The sequence below is a fragment of the Canis lupus genome, chromosome 28 (genome assembly GCF_003254725.2).
Source record: "Canis lupus dingo isolate Sandy chromosome 28, ASM325472v2, whole genome shotgun sequence".
Taxonomy (NCBI): Eukaryota; Metazoa; Chordata; class Mammalia; order Carnivora; family Canidae; genus Canis; species Canis lupus.
In genome coordinates, this window is record NC_064270.1 from 36203883 (window position 1) to 36225455 (window position 21573).

General features: G+C 44.0%; 1 protein-coding gene across 2 annotated transcripts in view; it reads left to right on the top strand.

Moving 5' to 3' along the window:
• DOCK1 (dedicator of cytokinesis 1) overlaps positions 1 to 21573 on the top strand; it is a 494693-nt gene that overhangs the window by 116746 nt on the left and 356374 nt on the right. For both annotated transcript variants that reach the window (XM_025467625.3, XM_025467626.3), the window contains exons 22-23: positions 1595 to 1729; positions 11570 to 11678. In XM_025467625.3, coding sequence (XP_025323410.1) covers positions 1595 to 1729; positions 11570 to 11678 — 244 coding nt within the window. The remainder of the gene's footprint in view (positions 1 to 1594; positions 1730 to 11569; positions 11679 to 21573) is intronic.

A 21573-nucleotide genomic window follows, 5' to 3' on the forward strand; every position in this document is an offset into this window, starting at 1 on the left:
TTGCCTCCACTTAAGTGATGCTCCATTCTGTCTGTTCCTCTCAGTTAGTGCCAGGGGGAGGCTCGATCTTTCTGCCATTACAGATGGCCTGGCTCATGCGGATCTGGGTCTTTGGACTTCCTCATTAATTTCCTGGGCCTGGGTCATTGTCTTTGCAGATCATTCCTTCTGAATTCTATTATCTGTCTCTCTCTCTATCATCTATTTATGTATTTTTGATTAATCTGTTGGGAAAATACCTAAGACGTGTTCTATGGAGTATATATTTATTGGGATATCCATGGGTTTAATAAGAAATTGTGTCTGCTCAGTAAGTATGAGAAAATAAGTTAAATCAGGTGAAACAGCTTTTATGGGAGGGCTTCGGATGCTCTACTGTGCCTTGAGAACCACCAGAAGACCTGTGTGGTGAGCTGCCCTTCCCAACAGGGGAGCCAGGGGAGCCTCAGGGGAGAGTGCCCTTCTGGCCGGGCTTCTTCCCAACCACCTTGCAGGGTGGCTCTTCTGGAAGTGTCAGATTTCTTTGCTAGGGTTCTGCAATGTGATGAGTCTTAGAAATGACTTCATGTCCCCTTGGTCACCCAGAAAGCTTATTGTTGTGATTTATCAGGACAGTGGTCATGCTCAGGACTGTTGTGGGGTCATCCCTAATGCCAGTTACAGTAGCTCTTAACAGGTATCTTAACAGTAGTTTCAACTAACAGTCTGGTGTATACGGGCTCACGACTTAGCTGGAAATGCTGGCATTGCCCTACCACGTTATTTTTATGAGCATAATGAATATTTAAAAAGCCACAGTGAGTTCTTGTTGATGCCTTGAAAAGTTGGGGATCAGAGAAGTTTGCTTAAAGGGGTAATCTTGTTGGTTGTTGTCATATAGACTGCACATAGGGGGCTAGTTTTTGGAGAATAATAGTGCAGCCCAGTACCCTAAAACCAGAAACTGTATTATAGTTCATTTAGCTGTTATTATATGATTTAGAAGCATTGCTTGAGGGTCAGCCTTATAAATAATAGACAACGATTATTAGTTTATGGGCCAGTAATAGTAGAAAATGTAGAAGTTTCTGCAGAATTAAAAGTCATTTATTGTCATCACTGCCTCTGTCATTGGAAAATAATACATGCTTGATGTCAAAAAAAAAAAACAAAACATCACAAAACGGGTATGGCTATGAAGAGAACCTCTTCAATTTTATGTAGCTGTTTATCTGTCTAAGCCTGGGCTTCATCACTTGTAAATTAGGGATAATATACCTGCTCTTATACCCAATTATTATTGTTATATTCTAAAGTAAAATTGTTGTGTTGTTGTGAAGGTTAGATTTAAATGTAACTTAAATTACATTTAAATGCTTAGAACAGCAACTAAAACTTAGAAAAACACTTTTTCTCTGTTCAGATCTCGCTCCTCTGAGTGTTACCTCATGGCTCCCTTTTAATCCGTTTCCAATATGTTTTATAAATATTCATCTACTGACAAGTGTGAAGCAAAATAACAATAATCCACTTGTGTATTTCTGCCCCAGTGAAGAACTTGAGATACCGTAATCTTCTGAACATATTAATTAATTTGTGATCCCATTGTGAATAGGAAGCTGACCAAAGTTTTAAGGAACTATGTGGACAATGCCGAGAAGCCGGGAATAAACGAGCAGCTGTACAAAGCTATGAAGGCTTTGGAGTATATCTTCAAATTCATCGTGCGCTCCAGGATCCTGTTCAACCAGTAAGTGTTGCCCATGCCGGGCCTCTGAGAGGATCTTAGGACATCTTTTCCTTCCTTCCTTTTCGTTCTCTCTTCCCCTCCCTCCTTCCCTTCCTCTCTTCTTTTTCCTCCCTTGCCTTGCTTTCCAGAGTGGCAGAACAATAATAGATAGCTGTTCCATGTTGGGGTTGCCCACTTGTAGTGTCACTACTCCCCGTGCCGTGAAACGTAAGCACAGGTTTGAGTAGCAAGCCCTGTTCCTGAGCCTGAAATGTGTGCATGTGAGTAAATCACTGACCACTGGGAGGTATTCCATATTCACCAGAGGTAGTGCAGGGTGTATACCGAGGGCTCTGAAGTTCGTTTCAGTATATCTTCCTCCAGAGAAAAGCCTTGAAAATGCAAACAATTAAAATAAGCATCAACAAGAGGCCAGGGATCCCTGGGTGGCGCAGCGGTTTAGCGCCTGCCTTTGGCCCAGGGCGCGATCCTGGAGACCCGGGATCGAATCCCACGTCGGGCTCCCGGTGCATGGAGCCTGCTTCTCCCTCTGCCTGTGTCTCTGCCTCTCTCTCTCTCTCTCTCTGTGTGACTATCATAAATTAAAAAAAAAAAAAAAGTTCAACAAGAGGCCAAAACCAAGTTAAATTGCCTCACTCGGGAAGACTGGGGGGCTTCCTCTCTTTCCTTCCTTCAACCAGAATAATATTTTGTTTCTAGAGAGACGGTCTCATGTGTGGAATTGCCAGGTGAATGGACACTTAGTTGATTAGCTCAGTGACTTCTTTTTCATCCTATCTGGATGAATTTAGGAATTGTTTTTGAACCTGAAAGTGGCTTGGGGTGTTGATAACTTTGTTATTTTATAGAGAACATTAATATGTTTCCAGGTATCTGTGATTAAGAGCTGTGCTAAAACCAGAGCTTCCTGGTGGCCCACAATATGTAATTGTATGAATGAAGAGATGTGGAAACGGGAGAGATTGAGTGTTGAGTGTTGAAGTGGACTCTGCTTTTTTTCTGTGGGAGGACAGCTAGCTGCATTGGGTGACCTACTGTGAGTGATGCTGGTGCACGTTGATTATTCAAGGTTGATGTTCTTGTCGTGAGGTCTACACACAGAGATGGAGTTATACAAACCGACGTCCCTCTCATTTAGACAGCACACATCATCTTTTTAAAAGCACGATGCTCTTGAAATGTCTGAATGAGAACTGGTCATTGAACCAGTGTCTAGACCCAAATTAGCCCCTCATTATTCCTCTTTATCATTGTTGCCCTGAGCTTGCCTTTTCCAGAAGCTCTCAGAAGGAAGGGAGGGTATTCAGAATCCAATCTTGTGTACACCGTGGTGCAAATAAAGCCAGAGGAGCAAGTTATTGACTATGTGTAGATCTGGAAAAGTCATACACAGGGTAGGACCCATGTTGATTACAGTGGTGATCAGTGGTTACAGCCTCTATGTTATTGGTTAAGGCTTATTGTCCTTGTGTTCTCTCTGAAGTTGACATGATGTAGACAACAATCTCTACACATTCACACATTGTGTGAAGACACAATGGTTTGAGGTCACATGCTGTCATCCTTGACTCAGGCATCCAAGGCATGCTCTTCTATTTTGCTAATTCTGGGTAGGCATGAATCTGGCTGTAGACCGAGCTTTCTCTTTGCTTTCTTTTTTCTTTTTTCTTTTTTCTTTTTTCTTTTTTTTTATTTCTTTTTTATTTTTTTTTTAAATTTTTATTTATTTATAATAGTCACACAGAGAGAGAGAGAGAGGCAGAGACATAGGCAGAAGGAGAAGCAGGCTCCATGCACCGGGAGCCCGACGTGGGATTCGATCCCGGGTCTCCAGGATCGCGCCCTGGGCCAAAGGCAGGCGCCAAACCGCTGCGCCACCCAGGGATCCCTTTGCTTTCTTTTTTAAAAGATTTTGTTTATTTCACAAAGAGAGAGAGCATAAGCAGTTGGGGGGAAGCAGTGGGAGAGGGAAAAGCCCACTCCCCGCTGAGCTGGGAGCCTGACGTGCACAGGGCTCAATCCCAACCTCAAGACCATGACCTGAGTTGAAGCCGCTTAACTGACTGAGCCACCCAGGTGCTTCTGAGCTTTCTCTTTTCTTAAGGTCAAAGCCATTAATGATTTTTCCACTGTCAGTTGTGAAAGCTGACCAAGTAAAGTAGGTTTGTTTTCCTGGATTTAATTTTTCTTCCAATAAAATTAATTCTATGAAAATGCACTTCTTGACACCCTCTTTTTTTTTTTTTTTAAAGATTTTATTTATTTATTCATGAGAGACAGAGAGAGAGAGGCAGAGACACAAGCAGAGGGAGAAGCAGGCTCCCTGCAGGGAGCCCATTGCAGGACTCGATCCCAGGACCCCAGGATCATGCCCTGAGCCAAAGGTGGACGCTCAGCCACTGAGCCACCCAGGCACCCCAACACCCTCTATCTTGCTTTTGTGTATTTCCCCACTAACTTTAAATCATTAATTACTCTAAACCAAAACCTACAGTGAGGTGAGAGCATGAACTTGAAAGAACAGAATAGTTAGGGGATATGGATAGATTTTTCATGTTTTGTTGGAAGAATCTTAATCTTGTACAATTTATAATCAGTGTGACATTGAGTCTGGGGTTTGATGATGGTCATTTCCGTCTTGAGCACACTGGCTGACTTTCCTTCTCATTCGGAGACTAGGAATCAAAAGAAATCAAAAGAAATTTCAAAAGAAATTATGCATTGATAATCTGTGTTCTTATTATTGTAGTAAACGCTGTAATCTTGTACAAAATCATGCAGCTAGAGAAGACTGGTGTCACCCAAATGGACCAGTGGCAACGTTATATCTTATTCTTGATCTCTTTCAGTCTCCAGCTACAAATGACATACCTTAGACCCATGGTCCATAAATGTTGTTGAATTTGATCACTCTTAGAGAGGTTAGGACTAGGATTGCCTGCTGTTACAGAAAAACCTAGCTTAACATGGCTTAACCAGATGAGCTTCACTTCTCCCCACCAGCATACATAACATGGGGTCCAGAGGAAGATCCTGGAGTTCATGCACTTGATCCCTGGTTTCCCCATGTCCTTGGTTCCTTTTTCCCTTCTGTTCCACCACCCTTAGGGTCTGTGTCTGTGTCTTATGGTTTCAAGGACCGCATTCCAAGCAGCATAGAGGGGAAAGTCTGGTGGAAACAGCCTTCCAGTTACTCCCCTCTTAAAGAACTTTCTCAGTCCCTATGAAGTGTCATATGCTCTCATCTCAGAACTATGTCATATGACCACTCTAGATGCAAGGAGGTTGGTAAGGAGTTTTAGATGGGCTTAGTGATGCTTTCAACAAAATCAAAGTTCTTTTAGTAAAGGAGTAAGGGAGAAATACCTGTTGGATAGGTGATTAACATTCTCTTCTCATGCTTTTAGCCTGAGTTTCTGTTACCTGACAGCTCAGAACGCCCCTCGCTTACTCTGGGTTCCAAAGTCCTACTTAATTAGGCCACTGAGAGCTTCTCTCCCTGTTAGTTTGGGGGTCAATTTCTGAGACTCCTGTCACTAGAGTCTCTTTGGCTTTAAATCACTGGAGCCCTATGTGACCCAAAGATGTGGTTCGGTCTTACTGTGCTACGCAGAAGTGGAGTGAAATGCTCAATTGATCGTTGCCTGCGACCCAGGGAAGCGTTTATGTTTGATGTCCTTAGGAATGCCTTTGCTTTGGCACTTGGCAGCATGGTGTTGGCACAGACCGTGGTCCTGCTTGCCTGCCTTTGTTCTGGAGTGGCCCCTGCAGGAGCCATGGCCTGATGGCCAAAGGAGTCCTTTGCTGGGATAACTTATTTGTCAAGAGCTGACACTGTCCAGGACAAAAGTGCAAAGAGGTCATAAGGCAAGTAGCAGCAGTTGCCAAAGGGCAGTGAGGCTTCCTAAGGCTTCCAGGGCCCGTGTCTGGGCATTTCAGACCTCATCTGAATACTGTAGGGAACACAGAGATTTTGATGATGAGGTCCCCTCCCTCCCCCCTTCCTCCCTTGTCCCTTACTTCTCCTTTCCATAAGTACTTAATGAGCTTTGGAGTCCTGACTGTATCCCAGACTTTAATAGTTTATTGACCTTATTTTTTTCCTAATTGCTTCCTAAATGTGTATCTTGGCTGCCTTCTATGATTCCTGAGGGCAGAGAGGAACATATGTTTCCTTTAAAATTTAGAACACAGTTGCAGCCACATTATGTAGATAAGAGAATATTTCTTAAATTTAAATCCGTAGTCTAAAACTGCTGAGAACCCAGATTCTGAGGGGGGAAAAATCATAGCCTTCAACTCATGGACTACAGGACTAAAGACTTAAGGGTTTTATTCTGCTCACCCCCACTCCCTGTTGTCCCACTGTATGTTTTAGTAGCTCTTCAGCTGTGATATCAGAGGGATGAATTTTAGATGAAATAATATTCCTGTTTCGTAGAGGCTGCTTAAAGAGAGAGCGGTCCTGTGTCCTACATGGGTGTCGGGAGTGTTTGCTCCTTAACAAGTTCTGAGCAGCTCTCCTGTGTGGTGTTTGCAGAGCTGGGGGAAAAAGCAAGCAAGGGCTCCCATATTCTTACCTGCACCACATTTATTAGCTTGGGAGAAAGACAATTGTGCTCACAGCTGGAGTTGACAAGAGTTGTTTTTCTCTTTGCAGTTGGAATAAACGTTAGAGTTCTTTATTTTCCTTCTCTTTTCAAAATGGTGTGCTGTGTTTTCAGGTGATGTAGTAGCTTTGTAAAATTCCCAGATAATTGACAGTCATTATTCTTCCAAAGAACAAAGAGGTGAAATGTTGGAGATGAAGATACGGAAGCTTATCCCACTATCTTTCTCACTATGCAAATCCATACTTTCTGTTTTGTTTAGAAGGCTCGTTTTGTTTTGAAGTGAGAACAGCAATTTTAAAACTCTGGCCCAAAGACATTGGTTCAGAACCCACAGAAAGATTCCTGACAGCCAGGGGCACTTCTCCGCTGGTTTTTGTTGTTTGTCTGTGTTTTCTGTGTGGGTGGATCACATTAACTGGAAAGCCAGAAAACAGACACATCCTGCATCAAACCTTCTGAAGTAAATTACTGAAGCTAGTTATTGCTGTGTTCTTCTTCTGTCTTCCGGTGCTTTCTGGAGGCTTTGCCTGTCATCTGGTGTTAGCTTTGTGCATAATTAGTTATTGATCATGAATAAGTTGTTGCAGATCTGTCATTCTGCCATCATTTCCTGGGTCACAAAAATAGAATGTAGTTAATAGACAACAGTCTTGTCATTCCCTGATAATGAAAACTTACCATGTGTAAATAGAGCAAGGAATGATAACTAGGTCTTACTCATCTATCTATTTACTGATATCCCTCTGAGTTCTTTCCTCACCCCTTCCTTCACCTCAAGGTGGGTCAAACAAGTGACTGTTCTTGGTGTATGTGATAAAACCAAGAGGTGAGACTCTAGAGGCGTCCCTTTCATTACAGAAAGGTGCATCAGTGGGAGTGCTGTAAAATACCAACCATTTCTGTGTTTTAAACATGTTGATTGGCAGCAGAGAAACTAATCATTAAATTTTCATCTTTGAGGGATTCTTGGTAGAAATTTCGATATAATGAAGACTCATGCCTCACACCTTACAGATTTTGAAACTGTGTTATTGGAGGCATATGGATTTAGGATTGTGATCTCTCTCTTGTGGATTTACAGGCACAGCTCACTTTATTGCTCTTTGCTTTATTGCACTTTGCAGATACTGTGGTTTTTATAAGTGGAAGGTTTGTGGCAATCCTGCATTATGCAAGTCTGTTGGCACCATTTTTCCAAAAGCATTTGGTCACTTCCTGTCTGTGTTGTGCTTTGGTAATTCTTGCAATATTTCAAACTTTGTTTATTATTGTATTTTTTATGATGCTCTGTGATTAGCAATTATCAGTGGCTGAAACCCCAGGTGATTTTTAACATTTTTTAGCAACAAAGCATTTTTGTAAATGAAGGGATGTACTCTTTTTTTTTTTTTTAAGATTTTTATTTATTTATTTATGAGAGACACAGAGAGAATGAGAGAGAGAGAGAGAGAGAGAGAGAGAGAGGCAGAGACACAGGCAGAGGTAGAAGCAGGCTCCATGCAGGGAGCCCAACACGGGACTTGATCATGGGTACCCGGGATCACGCCCTGAGCCGAAGGTGGCACTAAACTGCCGAGCCACCTGGGCCGCCCCCCCCCTTTTTAATATATATATATATATATATATATATATATATATATATATATATATATAAAATGCTGTCACACATTTAATAGACTGCACTACAGGGTAAATATATTTTTCATATGTACTGGGAAACCAGAAAATTAATTTGACTCTATTGCCACACTCATTTAATTGTGATGGTCTAGAGACCAAACCTGCAGTGTCTCCCAGGGATGCTTGTACCCCTTTATCTATATGAAAACTTTCCCTTTATCTTTTGGTTAATATTTGCATGGAATATCTCTTCTCTTTTCCTTTTAAGCTTTCTTTGTCCTTATATTTAAGGTCTGTCTCTTGCACACAAAAACATAGCTGTATCTTTTATTTTATCCAGTCTAAAACTCCTTTTAACTGAAGTTATAGTTTATTTGTATGTGATGGGTTTACACCTATTGTCTCTTCTGTTCATTTTCTCTTTTACCCATCTATATTACGCTGTCCTTCTTTGTGTTCTTTTGTACCAAGCACGATTTTCTTTTTATTGTCTCATTTTTCTCCTCTTTTAACATGTTAGTGACACATTCTTCTACTATTCTTTTAATGATTATCTTACACATGACAACACGTGTGTTTGAATTCTTTTTTTTTTTAAGATTTTATTTATTTATTCATGAGTGTCATAGAGAGAGAATGAGGCAGAGACACAGGCAGGGGAGAAGCAGGCTCCGTGCAGGGAGCCTGACTTGGGATTTGATCCTGGGTCAAACGCGGGAATTGATCACGGGTCCCCAGGATCAGGCTCTGGGCTGAAGGTGATGCTAAACTGCTGAGCCACCTGGGCTGCCCATGTGTTTGAATTCTTACAGAATAATTGAAATTATTACTTTTGCCACCCTTCACATAATACCAGATGTGACTAGAATAGAACATTCCATCTCCACATGAAATCTCTTTTTTTATTGTTATTGTTATACATTTCAATATACTTGTATTTTATGCCTTGTAAGACACAACTGTTGGTATCTTGTATAGTTAGTATTCATTCAATATGTTTTATATTTATTCTTGTTTTTTTTTCATTTTTCTTTCAATTCCTTGTTTCTTTATGGCTTAAGTTTCCTTCTGCCCCCCAAAAAACTCCTTGTATAATTTCTTTTAATAAAAGTCAGCTACAGGTTTTGTTTATATGAATATCCTTTATTTTCTCCTTGTTTTTAAAGGATATTTTTATTTAATAATAGAATTCTAGTTTGACAGTTCTTCTTCCAGATACTATTTTCTTCTCTTGTTTTCCCTCAATTTCTTGTGAGAAGTTGGCTTTCAGACTTCTTGTTACATCTTTGAAGGTGATAGTGTGTTTTTTTGCTTGTTTTTCCTCTAGGTGCTTTTACAATTTGCTGTTTCTTTGGTTAGGAGCGGTTTTACTATGGATTGTGTAGGAATGCTTTGGTTTCTACTTATCCTATATTGGATTTTCAGAGCTTCTTGGACTTTGGGTTGATTTCTCTATTCATTTTGACAAATTTATGGTCGTTAACTATTCTAGTGTTGTATTTACCACATTGTGTCTCTCATTTTCTTCTGGAACTTCAATTACACGTGTATTTGACCTCTTTATTATACCTTATGTCTAACACATTTTTCTGTGTTCTGTCTCTGTGCTTATTTATTTTCCTGTTGATCATCTTCCACTTCACTAATTCTGCCTTTTACTTGGTCTAATTTTAGTTTACCCATGTAATGAATTCTAAATTTTATATTTTTTAGTTTTAAATTTTCATCTGATTATTTTCTGTAGATTTATTTCTCTACTAAACGTTCGCATTTTACCTTCTGTTTTCTTCATCTATTTCATATTTTCATCTTTTTTCTCTATTTTTCCCCTGTTTTAAAACATAATAATTGTATTTATGTTGACGTTCTTGCTAGCTAACTTCAATATCTTGACCACCTGTGGTTCTATTTTTGTTGTCTTTTTTTTTTTAATTTTTTCACTTGGCCATGTGGTCTGTTCTTTTCTATGTTTAGTTAATTTTTATTTAAATGTAGCTTCAGATGATGTGTTCTTCTTTCAGAGATGATTCATCTTTTCCTCTTCTAGGCAGAGACAGTGGGGGTGACCTTTTACTCCACAGAAGCTGTGCTGAGTCAAGGCTTTATTTACTGAGCCTCCATCTATATCTGGTTTGCTCTTGCTTCTCCAGGGTTTTCAATTGCAAGTCTGCTGTGTCATTTGGGACCTGTCTCCCTGGCATTTTCTAATTCATTATCATTCATTATCTTTGGAGACTGATTAAAAACCCACTCTACCAACATTTTCAGCCTCCTACCCCACGTAGTTCTAGGAATTGGCATATGTCCTGAGGAGGAGACCAACTGCATGCTTGAAGCCTTCCCAAGTGTTTGGACCAGTCTGTAAAACATTGATCTGTTGCTTTGTGTTACCTGCAAGCAGAAGTTCATGACTCCATATTTTTGATTGTTTGCTATGCACCATTTAAACAAACTCCTATTGAATAAAATCCTTTATGAAACAGACACACTAGGTTGCAATCTCCCAATTTAGACAGAATTTGTTGGTTTACAATGGAACTCATTTAAATATAAGATTATCTCTAGGGTAATTAATTATCACTTAGTTTATAACATTTTCCATTGTACACAAGTTTTCAGGTATGGTATACTTTTAATTAGGCAGAAAACTAGTCTATATTAAGAAAACATCTGCGTTGCAACATTTTAAAATGCAAATGCATTGCTTTTTAGTAACACAGCAACTTGAAGTAACTGCTAATAAATAATTTATACTTGAAACTTATTTATAATTAGCAACATATATTTGTATACATGTAACCAATGTACAACTTCCTTATTACCCATTTATTGAACAAATGCTCCGCCTCTCGAAGATTTTCCCATTCCCATCAATTCTGTGATGAATACATTTATATAGTGTCATTATTCTGAAATAAAGTAATTTCGAATTTACTTTTTTTCTAAAGATTTTATTTATTTATTCATGAGACACACACACAGAGGCAGAGACAGAAGCAGGCTCCATGCAGGGAGCCCGATGTGGGACTTGATCCCGGGTCTCTAGGATCAGGCCCTGGGCTGAAGGTGGCGCTAAACCACTAAGCCACCCAGGCTGCCCGAATTTACTCTTCTTTCATTTTCAAATGGCTACAAGATCGTGTTAAATTCAGGAAATTAAATTTATCTTAATTATGTGACACCGTGGGTTTAAAAAAACACTGGCAAGAAATACACCAAAATACTAATGGTGTCATTTCCGTAGGTAGGATGAATTTCTCTGTTCCTCCTTCCTCTGTTCCTTTCTTCCTCTTTCTCTCCTTCTTTCCCTTCCTATACATTTCTGTGTTTTTCATTTATAAAATGTTATGTTATGTTACAATGAAAAAGGCAATAGATGGTGTGGTTAAAAACCAGCCTCTTGAGCGTGAGGACATCTCTCCCTAGCCCTGTGGTCCAGATGAACCCCATTTCTGAGCTGCCTCCTGTGTTCCATGGACGTGGAGGATCTTCCCCCACATTCTCACCTGCCACTCAGGCAACACCTCTCATGGCTGTTGATGTAGGAGCCAGGAGTGGTGAGGCCCTGTCTGGCAGGTGCCAGAGAGTCTTTTGTGCTCCCTTGCAGACTGTACGAAGACAAAGGAGAGGCGGACTTCATGGAGTCTCTGCTGCAGCTATTCCGATCCATCAGCGACATGATGAGCAGCGTGTCGGACCAGACTGTCAGGGTGAAGGTAGGCCCGCTGTGAGCTGCAGGGCTCCCTGGGAGGGATGAGAGCAGCAGGGGCTCTGCTTTCCTCCAGGCGTGAGCTCGGGGGACAGCCCAGGGCTGGCCCTTGCGGTTGCTCCTTGGCCAGGAGACGTTCTGAATGGACTCTTCGTAAATGTGAGGATGCCAATGAGAATAATGTTTGCACGTCACTGTTCAGGGTGTCTCCGGGTCTGGACAGAGGGTAGGTGTCCAGGCATCAGTCGAGTTACCTTGTGGGAATGGTCATAATGTCTTCGTCCTGCTGCGAGGCTTTGGCTTGCACGGAAGAGCGAGGATCCAGCATTTCCCTGGTCCCACCGTTCTCACCACTGGGATCATTTGTTCTCACCCTTATTGCCCCGTGGAAGAAAGATGCCTTCATCTCCTGTGAGGTCTGCTGGTCCGTGGGTTTGGAGTGTGGAAATGCTGGGAGGCGGAGCATGGGGAGGGCCCCTGGAGCAGCCCCAGGGCCGTGCGTGCTCTTCGGCTTTACCCCTTCTGGAAGTTTCCATGGGGCCAACCAACTGCAGTCAGGTATGGTGTGCAGTTGGCAGCCCAAGCTGATTCCCGCAGAGGACAAGAGTCTTCTGAGTGATTAACTCTCAGCTTTCACACAAGTGCTCGCCATAGCTACTCTCTTTCCTTCATGCTCTCTTGATGCGTGATTTCAGAAAACATCTTTATGGCTTTTGTCTTGAAGATGTTTTGGGAGTGATTTCCGTTTCAAGCTTAACCATTCAGTCTGGAATGAAGACGTCCATGTGTCAGGTGTGTCTGATGGTTGCTGTGACCAGGGGAACCCACATAACTCAGCCTGGCGGAGCCACACTGGCCCTTTGATCTCATTGCTGCTGGAGCCTTCAGTGGAATTGCTTGATCTTATGTGAATTTCTTGTAAAAAAAAAAAAAAAAAAAAACCCTGGTGATCTATACAGGAAGCGATGTGGTTCATATATTGAAGGTTTAGGTCAACTGTTTTGGCGCCTTGGTGCTGCCCCATGCTTCCGTATGGCAGCAGGGTTAAAATTAGCAATGTGTTGGGTACTTTTACTACGACATCCTGTGGCATTTTAGAAAACCAGGCGCGGCGGGTGTAAGAATAGATAAAAATTACAGGAAGTTTGAGCCCAGCAGTAATTTTAGATTTCCAAATATACTCTTAAATGTTATTAAATTTGATTGGGCTTGACTTTTGTCTGCTTGCCTCCCTCTGTGTCAAATTAGTGACTGAAGTCTTGCAAGACCTTCCTTCCAGTGGGTGTTTTATTGTGAGGCGGAAGTGAATTCAGGGATGTTCATGTGTGGATGCCAACTTTACATCTGCGAGACGGGTGACGGAGTCTTGTTCCAAACGTTACCTCCCTTGCTGCTAATTTTGTACTTTGTTCTTGCACAATAGGTGCTCTCTCTATGGGTGAGATTGAAAGACTCCCATCCCAGGACCATGATTTTTGCATTGTTCAGCCTCTTTACGTTTTGCTCTGTGGAAACAAATATAGTTGTGAATCATCTTCTACAGAGAAAATATGGAAAAGCTAAGCGGCGTTTCGTAGGGGTTACATGTTGTTTCTCAAAGGGTGGCCCTTGGCGGCCGTTTTGCTTTTTGAGATGATCTGTGTGCCCTTCTCTGTGACTGAGATGTCAGTGGGCTCTCGTGCCTTCTTGGCATCATGTGGGGTGAGCCGATGGGCTTGGTGGGTGGGGGTGGCGACAGGCTGCCCTGTCCACCAGAGCCCGCACCCTGCAGTCACCTGCCCAAAACTGCAGCCACCACCTCCATCCACCTGGCAGATTAGAGTCAGCTCCCATATTTCATGCCTCAAGGGAGAGAGAGGCAAGAGGAGTTTGGGGCAATAATTAACTGCAGGACGAACTTGGTGTCTATGTAGTTGTCAGCCGCGCTGCCTTCCATTTGACTCCGGAGCAGACGTTGTACGTGAGTGGTTGAATGAATGTAAGTGAGCATGTGTACGAAGGGGACAGTATGTTTTTATTATGTGGGAGAGAAACCTGCGGGGTTCAGGGCTGTGCTGCGCTGTCCTTCCCTCTTCTGCTGGGGGCCGTGGATGCCTGTGCTTCTGGACCGTGCTCTGGGGCATCTGTGTATTTCTGGAGACAGACTCACCTTTGTGCTGCTTCACTGTCCCTCAGTGAATGCCCCTGACCTCAGGGCTGCTGCCAGATCCTTAAATTTTTTTTTTTATTATGGTAATGAACTTAAAAATGACCATCTTAACCATTTTCAAGAATTCAGTTCTGTGGCATTAAGCGCATTCACACTGTTGTGCAGCCATCGCCACCATCTATCTCTAGAACTTACTTCATCTCTCCAAACAGAAACCCTGTCCTCGTTCAAGAATGACTCCCTGTTCTTTCCCTCCCTCAGTCCCTGGCATCCACCATCCTATTCTCTGTCTCTGCAAACATTCATATTCGGGGTTCCTCATGTAAGTGGAATCATACAGTGTTTGTCTCTTTGTGACTGGCTTCAGGACTCTTCCATGGAGTGTGTATCAGGTGTCCAAGCCCCTTCCCCTGCGTCTCCTGGACTCTTCCATGGTGTGTGTAGCAGGTGTCTGAGCCCCTTCCCCTGCGTCTCCTGGACTCTTCCATGGTGTGTGTAGCAGGTGTCTGAGCCCCTTCCCCTGCGTCTCCTGGACTCTTCCATGGTGTGTGTAGCAGGTGTCTGAGCCCCTTCCCCTGCGTCTCCTGGACTCTTCCATGGAGTGTGTAGCAGGTGTCCGAGCCCCTTCACCTGCGTCTTCTGGACTCTTCCATGGTGTGTGTAGAGGTGTCCGAGCCCCTTCCCCTGCATCTCCTGGACTCTTCCATGGTGTGTGTAGCAGGTGTCTGAGCCCCTTCCCCTGTGTCTCCTGGACTCTTCCATGAAGTGTGTGGCAGGTGTCCGAGCCCCTTCCCCTGTGTCTCCTGGACTCTTCCATGGTGTGTGTAGCAGGTGTCCGAGCCCCTTCCCCTGCGTCTTCTGGACTCTTCCATGGTGTGTGTAGCAGGTGTCTGAGCCCCTTCCCCTGCATCTCCTGGACTCTTCCATGGTGTGTGTAGCAGGTGTCTGAGCCCCTTCCCCTGCATCTCCTGGACTCTTCTATGGTGTGTGTAGCAGGTGTCTTGAGCCCCTTCCCCTGCGTCTCCTGGAGTCTTCCATGGAGTGTGTAGCAGGTGTCTGAGCCCCTTCTCCTGCGTCTCCTGGACTCTTCCATGGAGTGTGTGGCAGATGTCTGAGCCCCTTCCCCTGTGAGGCAGAATTGTATTCCCTCCTATTTGTAGACCACACTGTGTTTATTTATGCGTCCACGGACGGACAGTATGAATAATACTATTCATTGTGAATAATGCTGTGAACATGAGTTTACAGATCACTGTTTGAGTCTCTGCTTTCACTTGTTTTGGGTGTATGTCAGACGTGGAAATGCTGGGTCATACAGTAATACTATTTATTATTTGAGGAATTTCCATATTCCTTTCCATCACAACCATATCAGTTTACTAAAAAAAATTTTTTTTTAATGTTGAAATTCCTTAGTGAATTTACCTTAGCAGCTATTTCCGGCAACTTCTCAAGCTTGAGGTTTATCACCAACCCCCTGCCACCACCTTCAGCAAATGATTGTAGTCTGTCTGCTTTGCTGAAAAGATCCTCTGCGATCTGTCTAGTGTCACCTTACCTTTCTCACTTCCTGTCCTGCTACCTGAAACTAACCTTCCACCTGTGCGGAGGTCCTCCCCACCCATCTCTGCCTCTGGGGTTCTGATCAATCCCTTATGCATCCTCTCAGTCTAGAACCTTCTGTCTGTATATCAGATTGCTTTTTCCCTTTGTCTATGATCATGCCTAGACATTCTCAACCCTCAGCAGGTGCTTGTGGGACCCTTCACTGCCATCACACTTCTCTCCTTCCCATCCTATCCTACAGGAGGGGCCTTGTATCGTTGCCAGGGCCCTCTGGTTCTCTCTCTGCTCTCGCCTGAGTGATCGTGGTCCACCTCTCCTTCACGTATGACTCAGTGGCACTCAGATGTGGCTTCTGCGAAGCCAGATGTGGCCATTCTTCCTTTTCTTCTCCTTGGCTCTAATATCACACATGTGTTTGCTCATTCCACAGTTATTCTTGATAAAATTCTGCGGAAAGTTTCTTAACTCTACTCCCTTGGTGCCGTACCTGTCCTTTCTTATTTCCTGACTGTGTGTCAGTGTTTTCCTAAAACTCACATCTGGTGGTGGCCTTCTTTTTCTCAGAAAGCTGTGATGTTTTCCAGCTGCCTGGAGAAATGGGTCGGATTCCAGTTTCTGCCTTTCAGAAATCTTCTTGGCCGACCCAACCAATTCTCCTTTAATTCTTAGAGACTCAAGTAGAGTGCCTCCCCTAGAGAACACGAAACATCTGGATGTTGGGACGCCTCCTTGAATTAATTCCGATAGTTGATAGAAAAAAATCATGAGCTCCACGTGCTAGAATAGCAACAGCTGATATTCATTGATCATTTTCTGTCCTAAGTGCTTTACATGTATCAGCTTATTGGATCCTTATGATGAAGCTATTAAATAGGGACTATCATTGCTTTCAGATGCAAACAAACAGAAATATTAGCTAACTTGTCCAAGGCCACATGGCTAGCATGGGGCCAAGTGACCGTTGAGGCCTAGGCTTGCCTGGTTCCAGAGCCACATTACTTTGTCTTCAACTTCTCTGGAGAATGCTGCTAAGCACCGGTCATTGACAGTATTCAGAAACAGAGCCCACATGGTCTTCCCCTTCGGTGGACAGCAGCTTTGTGTCTGATGCTTTGGAGCCGTAAAGTCATAAAAACCCTCTGGTGGACCTTTCCATCTAAGTGGACGTACTATATGTTCCTGTGTAAAGCAGTTAAAAAATAACTTTGACCAGGGGCACCTGGGTAGCTCAGTCGGTTGAGCATCCAACTCTTGATTTCGGCTCAGGTCATGATCTCGTGGTTGTGAGATCAAGCCCTGCACTGGGCTGCATGCTGGGTTCTCCTTCTGCCTCTCTGTCTGCCTCTCCCCCTAAAGAAACAAAAACAACTTTGACCAAATGCCTCTAAATTGAGTGTGTTTGAGGGGAGTAAAGGACGTTTGATGGGGCTGGTCATGCAGTTTTTGGGGAGGACAGGATCTCGGTCATGATCCCTCTGTGATGGCAGCGGGTGGTTCTCTTTCTTGACCACTCGTGGGTAGCAGTGCTACGTTTGGGGTGTTTGGGGCTTTACAATTAGAGTTAACACAGGCTTTGCTGTTTTCACTGAATTGCAAAGATACTACTAACATTATTAGCTCTATGGAATAATCTTAGAGATTAGTCCACCTTGCTTCTGAGGCATAGTCTGCTGGTGTGTCTGGGGCTGAGAAATCCAGAATTTTCTGTAGAGGGAAACTCTGACCATGATCCACAATAAGAAATAGATTCTTGGGTGTGGGTGTGTGTGTGAAGCTGAAAGATGTTTCACGAGAAGGTTCTTACCTTTATTCCATGTAATACCCTCTGGCATTTTCTGTTCTAATACCTCTGGTCTATTCTGAACTAATGTATTTCAATAAAAACAAAAGAAAACAACCAAACTGCATCTTGACAGGCACTACGGTGTTTTTCCTGAACGGCGAGTGTATCTCACCCCACATTTAAAAACGCGCTGTCCCTCATTCTTGAGGTTTCATCTCCTGTATCTCCTGCTCAGTGTAGGGTGAGAATAGGGTTCGTGTTCTGTGTCTCCCGCGTCTCATACAGCCTCGGGCCCCTGCAGCTCAGCAGACTGCACGGGGGTGGAGGGGGCCCGAAATCGAGGTCCTCGGGCTGAGGTTGGCACCCAGATGCGAGAGGTTGGCACCCAGATGCGGGAGGCTTTGTCTTCCTTGCCGGGGGCTGCTCCCTCATCATTCGTGGTGCTGCTTCGTCTGGCCTTCTCTGGAAGGGACCATGCTTGTGCTCAATGCCGTTTGGGCGGGGGGGGGGGGGGGGACTTTTGTCCTCCGAGAAGCACCGTTTCAGTTCCTTAAACCCCATGTCCTGACTTGAAACGAGCATCACTCACTCACCGTATGGCTTGTCTAAACTCCTTCCTCATCAGAAGACTTCGTTGCTACTTGTCCATTTCTAAGCTAGTGTCTGGGGGCCACACCACCTGTCACAGGTTGGGAGTTTAGAATTTTTGGTCCCCAGGAAGCATTGTCTCAGTGTATTGAGGATGATGCCAAATCGGGGTCAGGAGTCATCAGACTCTTGATGTCAGGTTCACGGGGGGCTCCTGACCTCCCAGGGCCTCGGTGACGGAAATTGCTGCTTCTTGTGCTGGGTGCGAGATTTTGAGATTTCCAAAGGATGTCATCTTACTGGTTCTCTTAAACAAAGCAGCATTTTATTATGTCCTTGCCCTCGGTTTTAAATGTAATTGCGATCTTGTTAGAAAAGTGGAAAATGCCAAACATTGATTAAGAAAAATAAGACTCATTTATCTTTCATCTCCCGTGGATTAATTACACTATTTAGCATGTTCATCTTTTATTTTTTTTAGCATGTTTGTCTTTATAATGGTGTGCTTTTTCTCCTTATCTCCTTAGTGTCATCAGATATACTTGAGCTTATGTGATATATGTGATCTGTACATACACGAACATTGACAGATACGTACGTGCATCTACACATGCTTTTACAACCTTCATTTTTTTCCATATATATTTCCCTACGTCCTGTACTATTTTTCAAGAACATTGTTCTTAAGGTTGCGTATGACCTTGTGGTTTTGTCATCCCTGATTGAACCAGTTTTCTGTGTTTGGGAACTTGGATTGTTTCTCGTTTTTGACTCCATAAACAGTGCTTTCGTAAGCCTCCCTGGCTGGCCCTCTCTGTGTGGCAAAGCCCTGGTTCCATCTGGTTTACTGGGGGGCAGCCAGATTTCCTAATGCTTGGAAGGCCTGTGAAAGTCCTCACCAGAGCTGTGAGGACACGCCCCCGGGTTATGAATCTGTGGGCCTCTCGTCTGCTTGGTTGTGTTCAATGCCACTGTCTGGCCTTGCTTTTCACTAGAGCCCTGGTTCTCCCTGTGATTGCACATCACTGCCCACCTCGCGGGACCAGCCTCTCAAGTTCAGTGTTGTGTGGCTGCAGAGCCATTCTGCCCACGGGAGCCACCTGCTTCTGTAGCGTCTGTTGGTACGGGGATTAGTGGCTGCGTCGGGCAAGGATAATCTGTGCTAACCACCCAAACTAAGACAAGCACCCAGAAGGGACACTGAGGAAATAAATTTCTGTCTTAAGAGGCCACGTTTGTGGTATTTCGGTACAGCGGTCCTTGGAGACTGTCACCACTTCCAGGCATGGCACATTCCTACAGCGCCTGAATCCCAGTCCTCCCCTCTCCTCTCTGTGTCAGCAGAACTCTCTAGAAGGCCTGGCTCGTTGCTGATTCTCAATCAAATGTAAACCTTCCCTTTGTGCTGGCTTCTCCTGGGCTGCAGACCCTCAGCACCCAAATGTTATGGTTCAACAGGGTTTCCCCGCAAAGCAGACAGTATGACCCAGAAGGTCACCACCCAAACCACCCACCCCCCCATCCTTGTCCACATGGGTGACGAGAGACAGGCAAGCAAAGCCCTGACTCGTATCTCTGGAACTCTTGGATTAATCAACACAATCAATAACCATCCCTAACCGGAAAAGGGAAAAGGAAAAGGAAAAAGAAATAGAAAACGATGTTTCATTGTTTGCTGTTAGTACACCTTCCTGGCTTGGGTGCTACCAATTTCTGTAAGCTGCATACTGGTCCCTCATCTCCGTGGCCAGTACCCTCATGACCCAAAATCATCTGGATTGAAGAGCTCTCATCTCCTTGCCCTACTGAGGATGCCAGTGGCTGAGGAAGGGCTAGAGGGGTAGCGCCCAGGCCTCAGTGTGTGCCCACAGATCGCCTGCAGGTCTTATTAAAATGCAGATTCTCACTCAGAAATTCTGGAGAGGGGGCCCAAGATCATTCATGTCTAATCAGTGTGGGGTTAATGCTGACAGTGTGGGGTTAATGCTGACAGTGTTGGCCCCTGGGCGACATGTGGAATTGGAGGTGGCCAGGGCTGCCCTCGTGTAGAGAGCATTCCGGCTGCCGTGTGAGCACCAGCAGGAGGGGACACATGGAAGTCGGGCTTGGGCAGGTATCCCTGCAGGGCTGGCTTCACCCGGGCTTGCAGCCCTCATCTGCCTCATGTTCTGGGTTGTTCTGATTGTGCAAGCTTTCCCTGTACACAGATGACGAGACGCTTGGAGGTGAAGTCATGACTCATGTCAAAAAAGAAAGCAGCAAAAACAAAGCCACAGAAAGGTGAAGAAAATATTTTATGACTTGTTCTTAGTAAACCTTCAGCTCCAAGTACTTTCAATTTCCTCATGCTGCTTTGTGGTCCGTGGCTTCCAGACTCTGCAGAGAGTTCCGCAGTCTGGCGGAGGGATTTGAACACATCAGACTCCTAGCTTCTGCCAGAGTGGTTGGTACTCAGGAGAGCATTTGCCTAGCCTTGGATTTCTGGGGTCTCTTCTGGCCTCCGTGCCTTTCAGGGCAATTCCACCGTCTTCTTGGCTGCTCCCCTAGGATGCTTGAGGTACTGCCCACAGGGCAAGACATTATCTGAAGCTGCCTGTGTGGATATACTTGCCCCCTTAAGCCCCTCCCCATGTCCAGCACAGCACATTGTAACAGTAGCAGAAATGAAAAGATGATAAGTCCTTTCTGTCGCTGCTCTGCTTCAGCAAACCAACCATTTGTATTGGTTTTCCACCAGTTGTGGTGCATGGTCGTGAGCATTTTGATAGTTCCAACAGAGATGCCATTGGGTTTCCTGCTCCTGTATCATTAGATCACAAGCATCTTTCCATATTAATGAGCAGTCATGATTATGATTGTGATGGCTCTATGCCAGTTCAGAACATGGACCTGAATTGATGTGCATTCATTTACCTAATCAAGTGATTTTTCATCATATTAATTTTTCCATTGTTGAATACTAGCAGTTTGCTTTTAGCATTTTAAGCCTGCGGTAAATGATTTCATTGATAAGTAGTTGTTGGCATTTATCTTTTCAAAAATTCCGTGGCAGGTTTCCTTTGTCCTGATTACCCCTATGTTCCTACCTGTGTCAGAGGACAAGCCTTTAATTTGGGATTGCAGAATTCCGGGCATTTCCTGGCCATCCCCTCTGTCCTGTCCTCCTTATGATGCTCACTGAGGGGGAAAGTGCTGCTTTGAATTTGTGGCTCCAGCAAATTCCTTCTCTCCATCCCTGACCTTGACCTTCAGAGGTCTCTCCCTCAGCTCCCCTCCCCCATCTGTGGCCTCTGCCTCTGGGTCTCCCCCCCATATACCTTCTGCCAATGGGCATGGTGTCATCTGGCCTTCCATCCTCTATCACAGTCAGGGTTTATTCAATGTCCCTGTGAGTGTCAGCAGGCCTCATGGATAGGTTTATGACTAGCACCTCATCCTTCATTTATTTGGTCATGTATTTTTAAAATGCACTTAATAATATGTTCATTCTGTGTGCCAGGCACTGGGCACAAATAACAGAGATATGGCTTTTGTTCTCATGGTGATTGCATTGAAGAATGAGCCAGAAACTAACCAAATAACTACACCCATAAACATAGTTATAGATGGCAATACATGATTTTAAGCAAAATAGGCATAAGCCTCTAATTTTAGATTATAATGTTTTTTTGGGAAAAGTAAGAGATAGAATGACAACGTATATCAGGGTGGGGATTGGAAATAGTTGAGGCGTTCAAGGATGGTTCCAAGGAGGAGCTGGTTAAAGAAAGTACAAAATGGGGGAAGTCCCAGGTAGAGGCAGCAGACAGGCAGGTA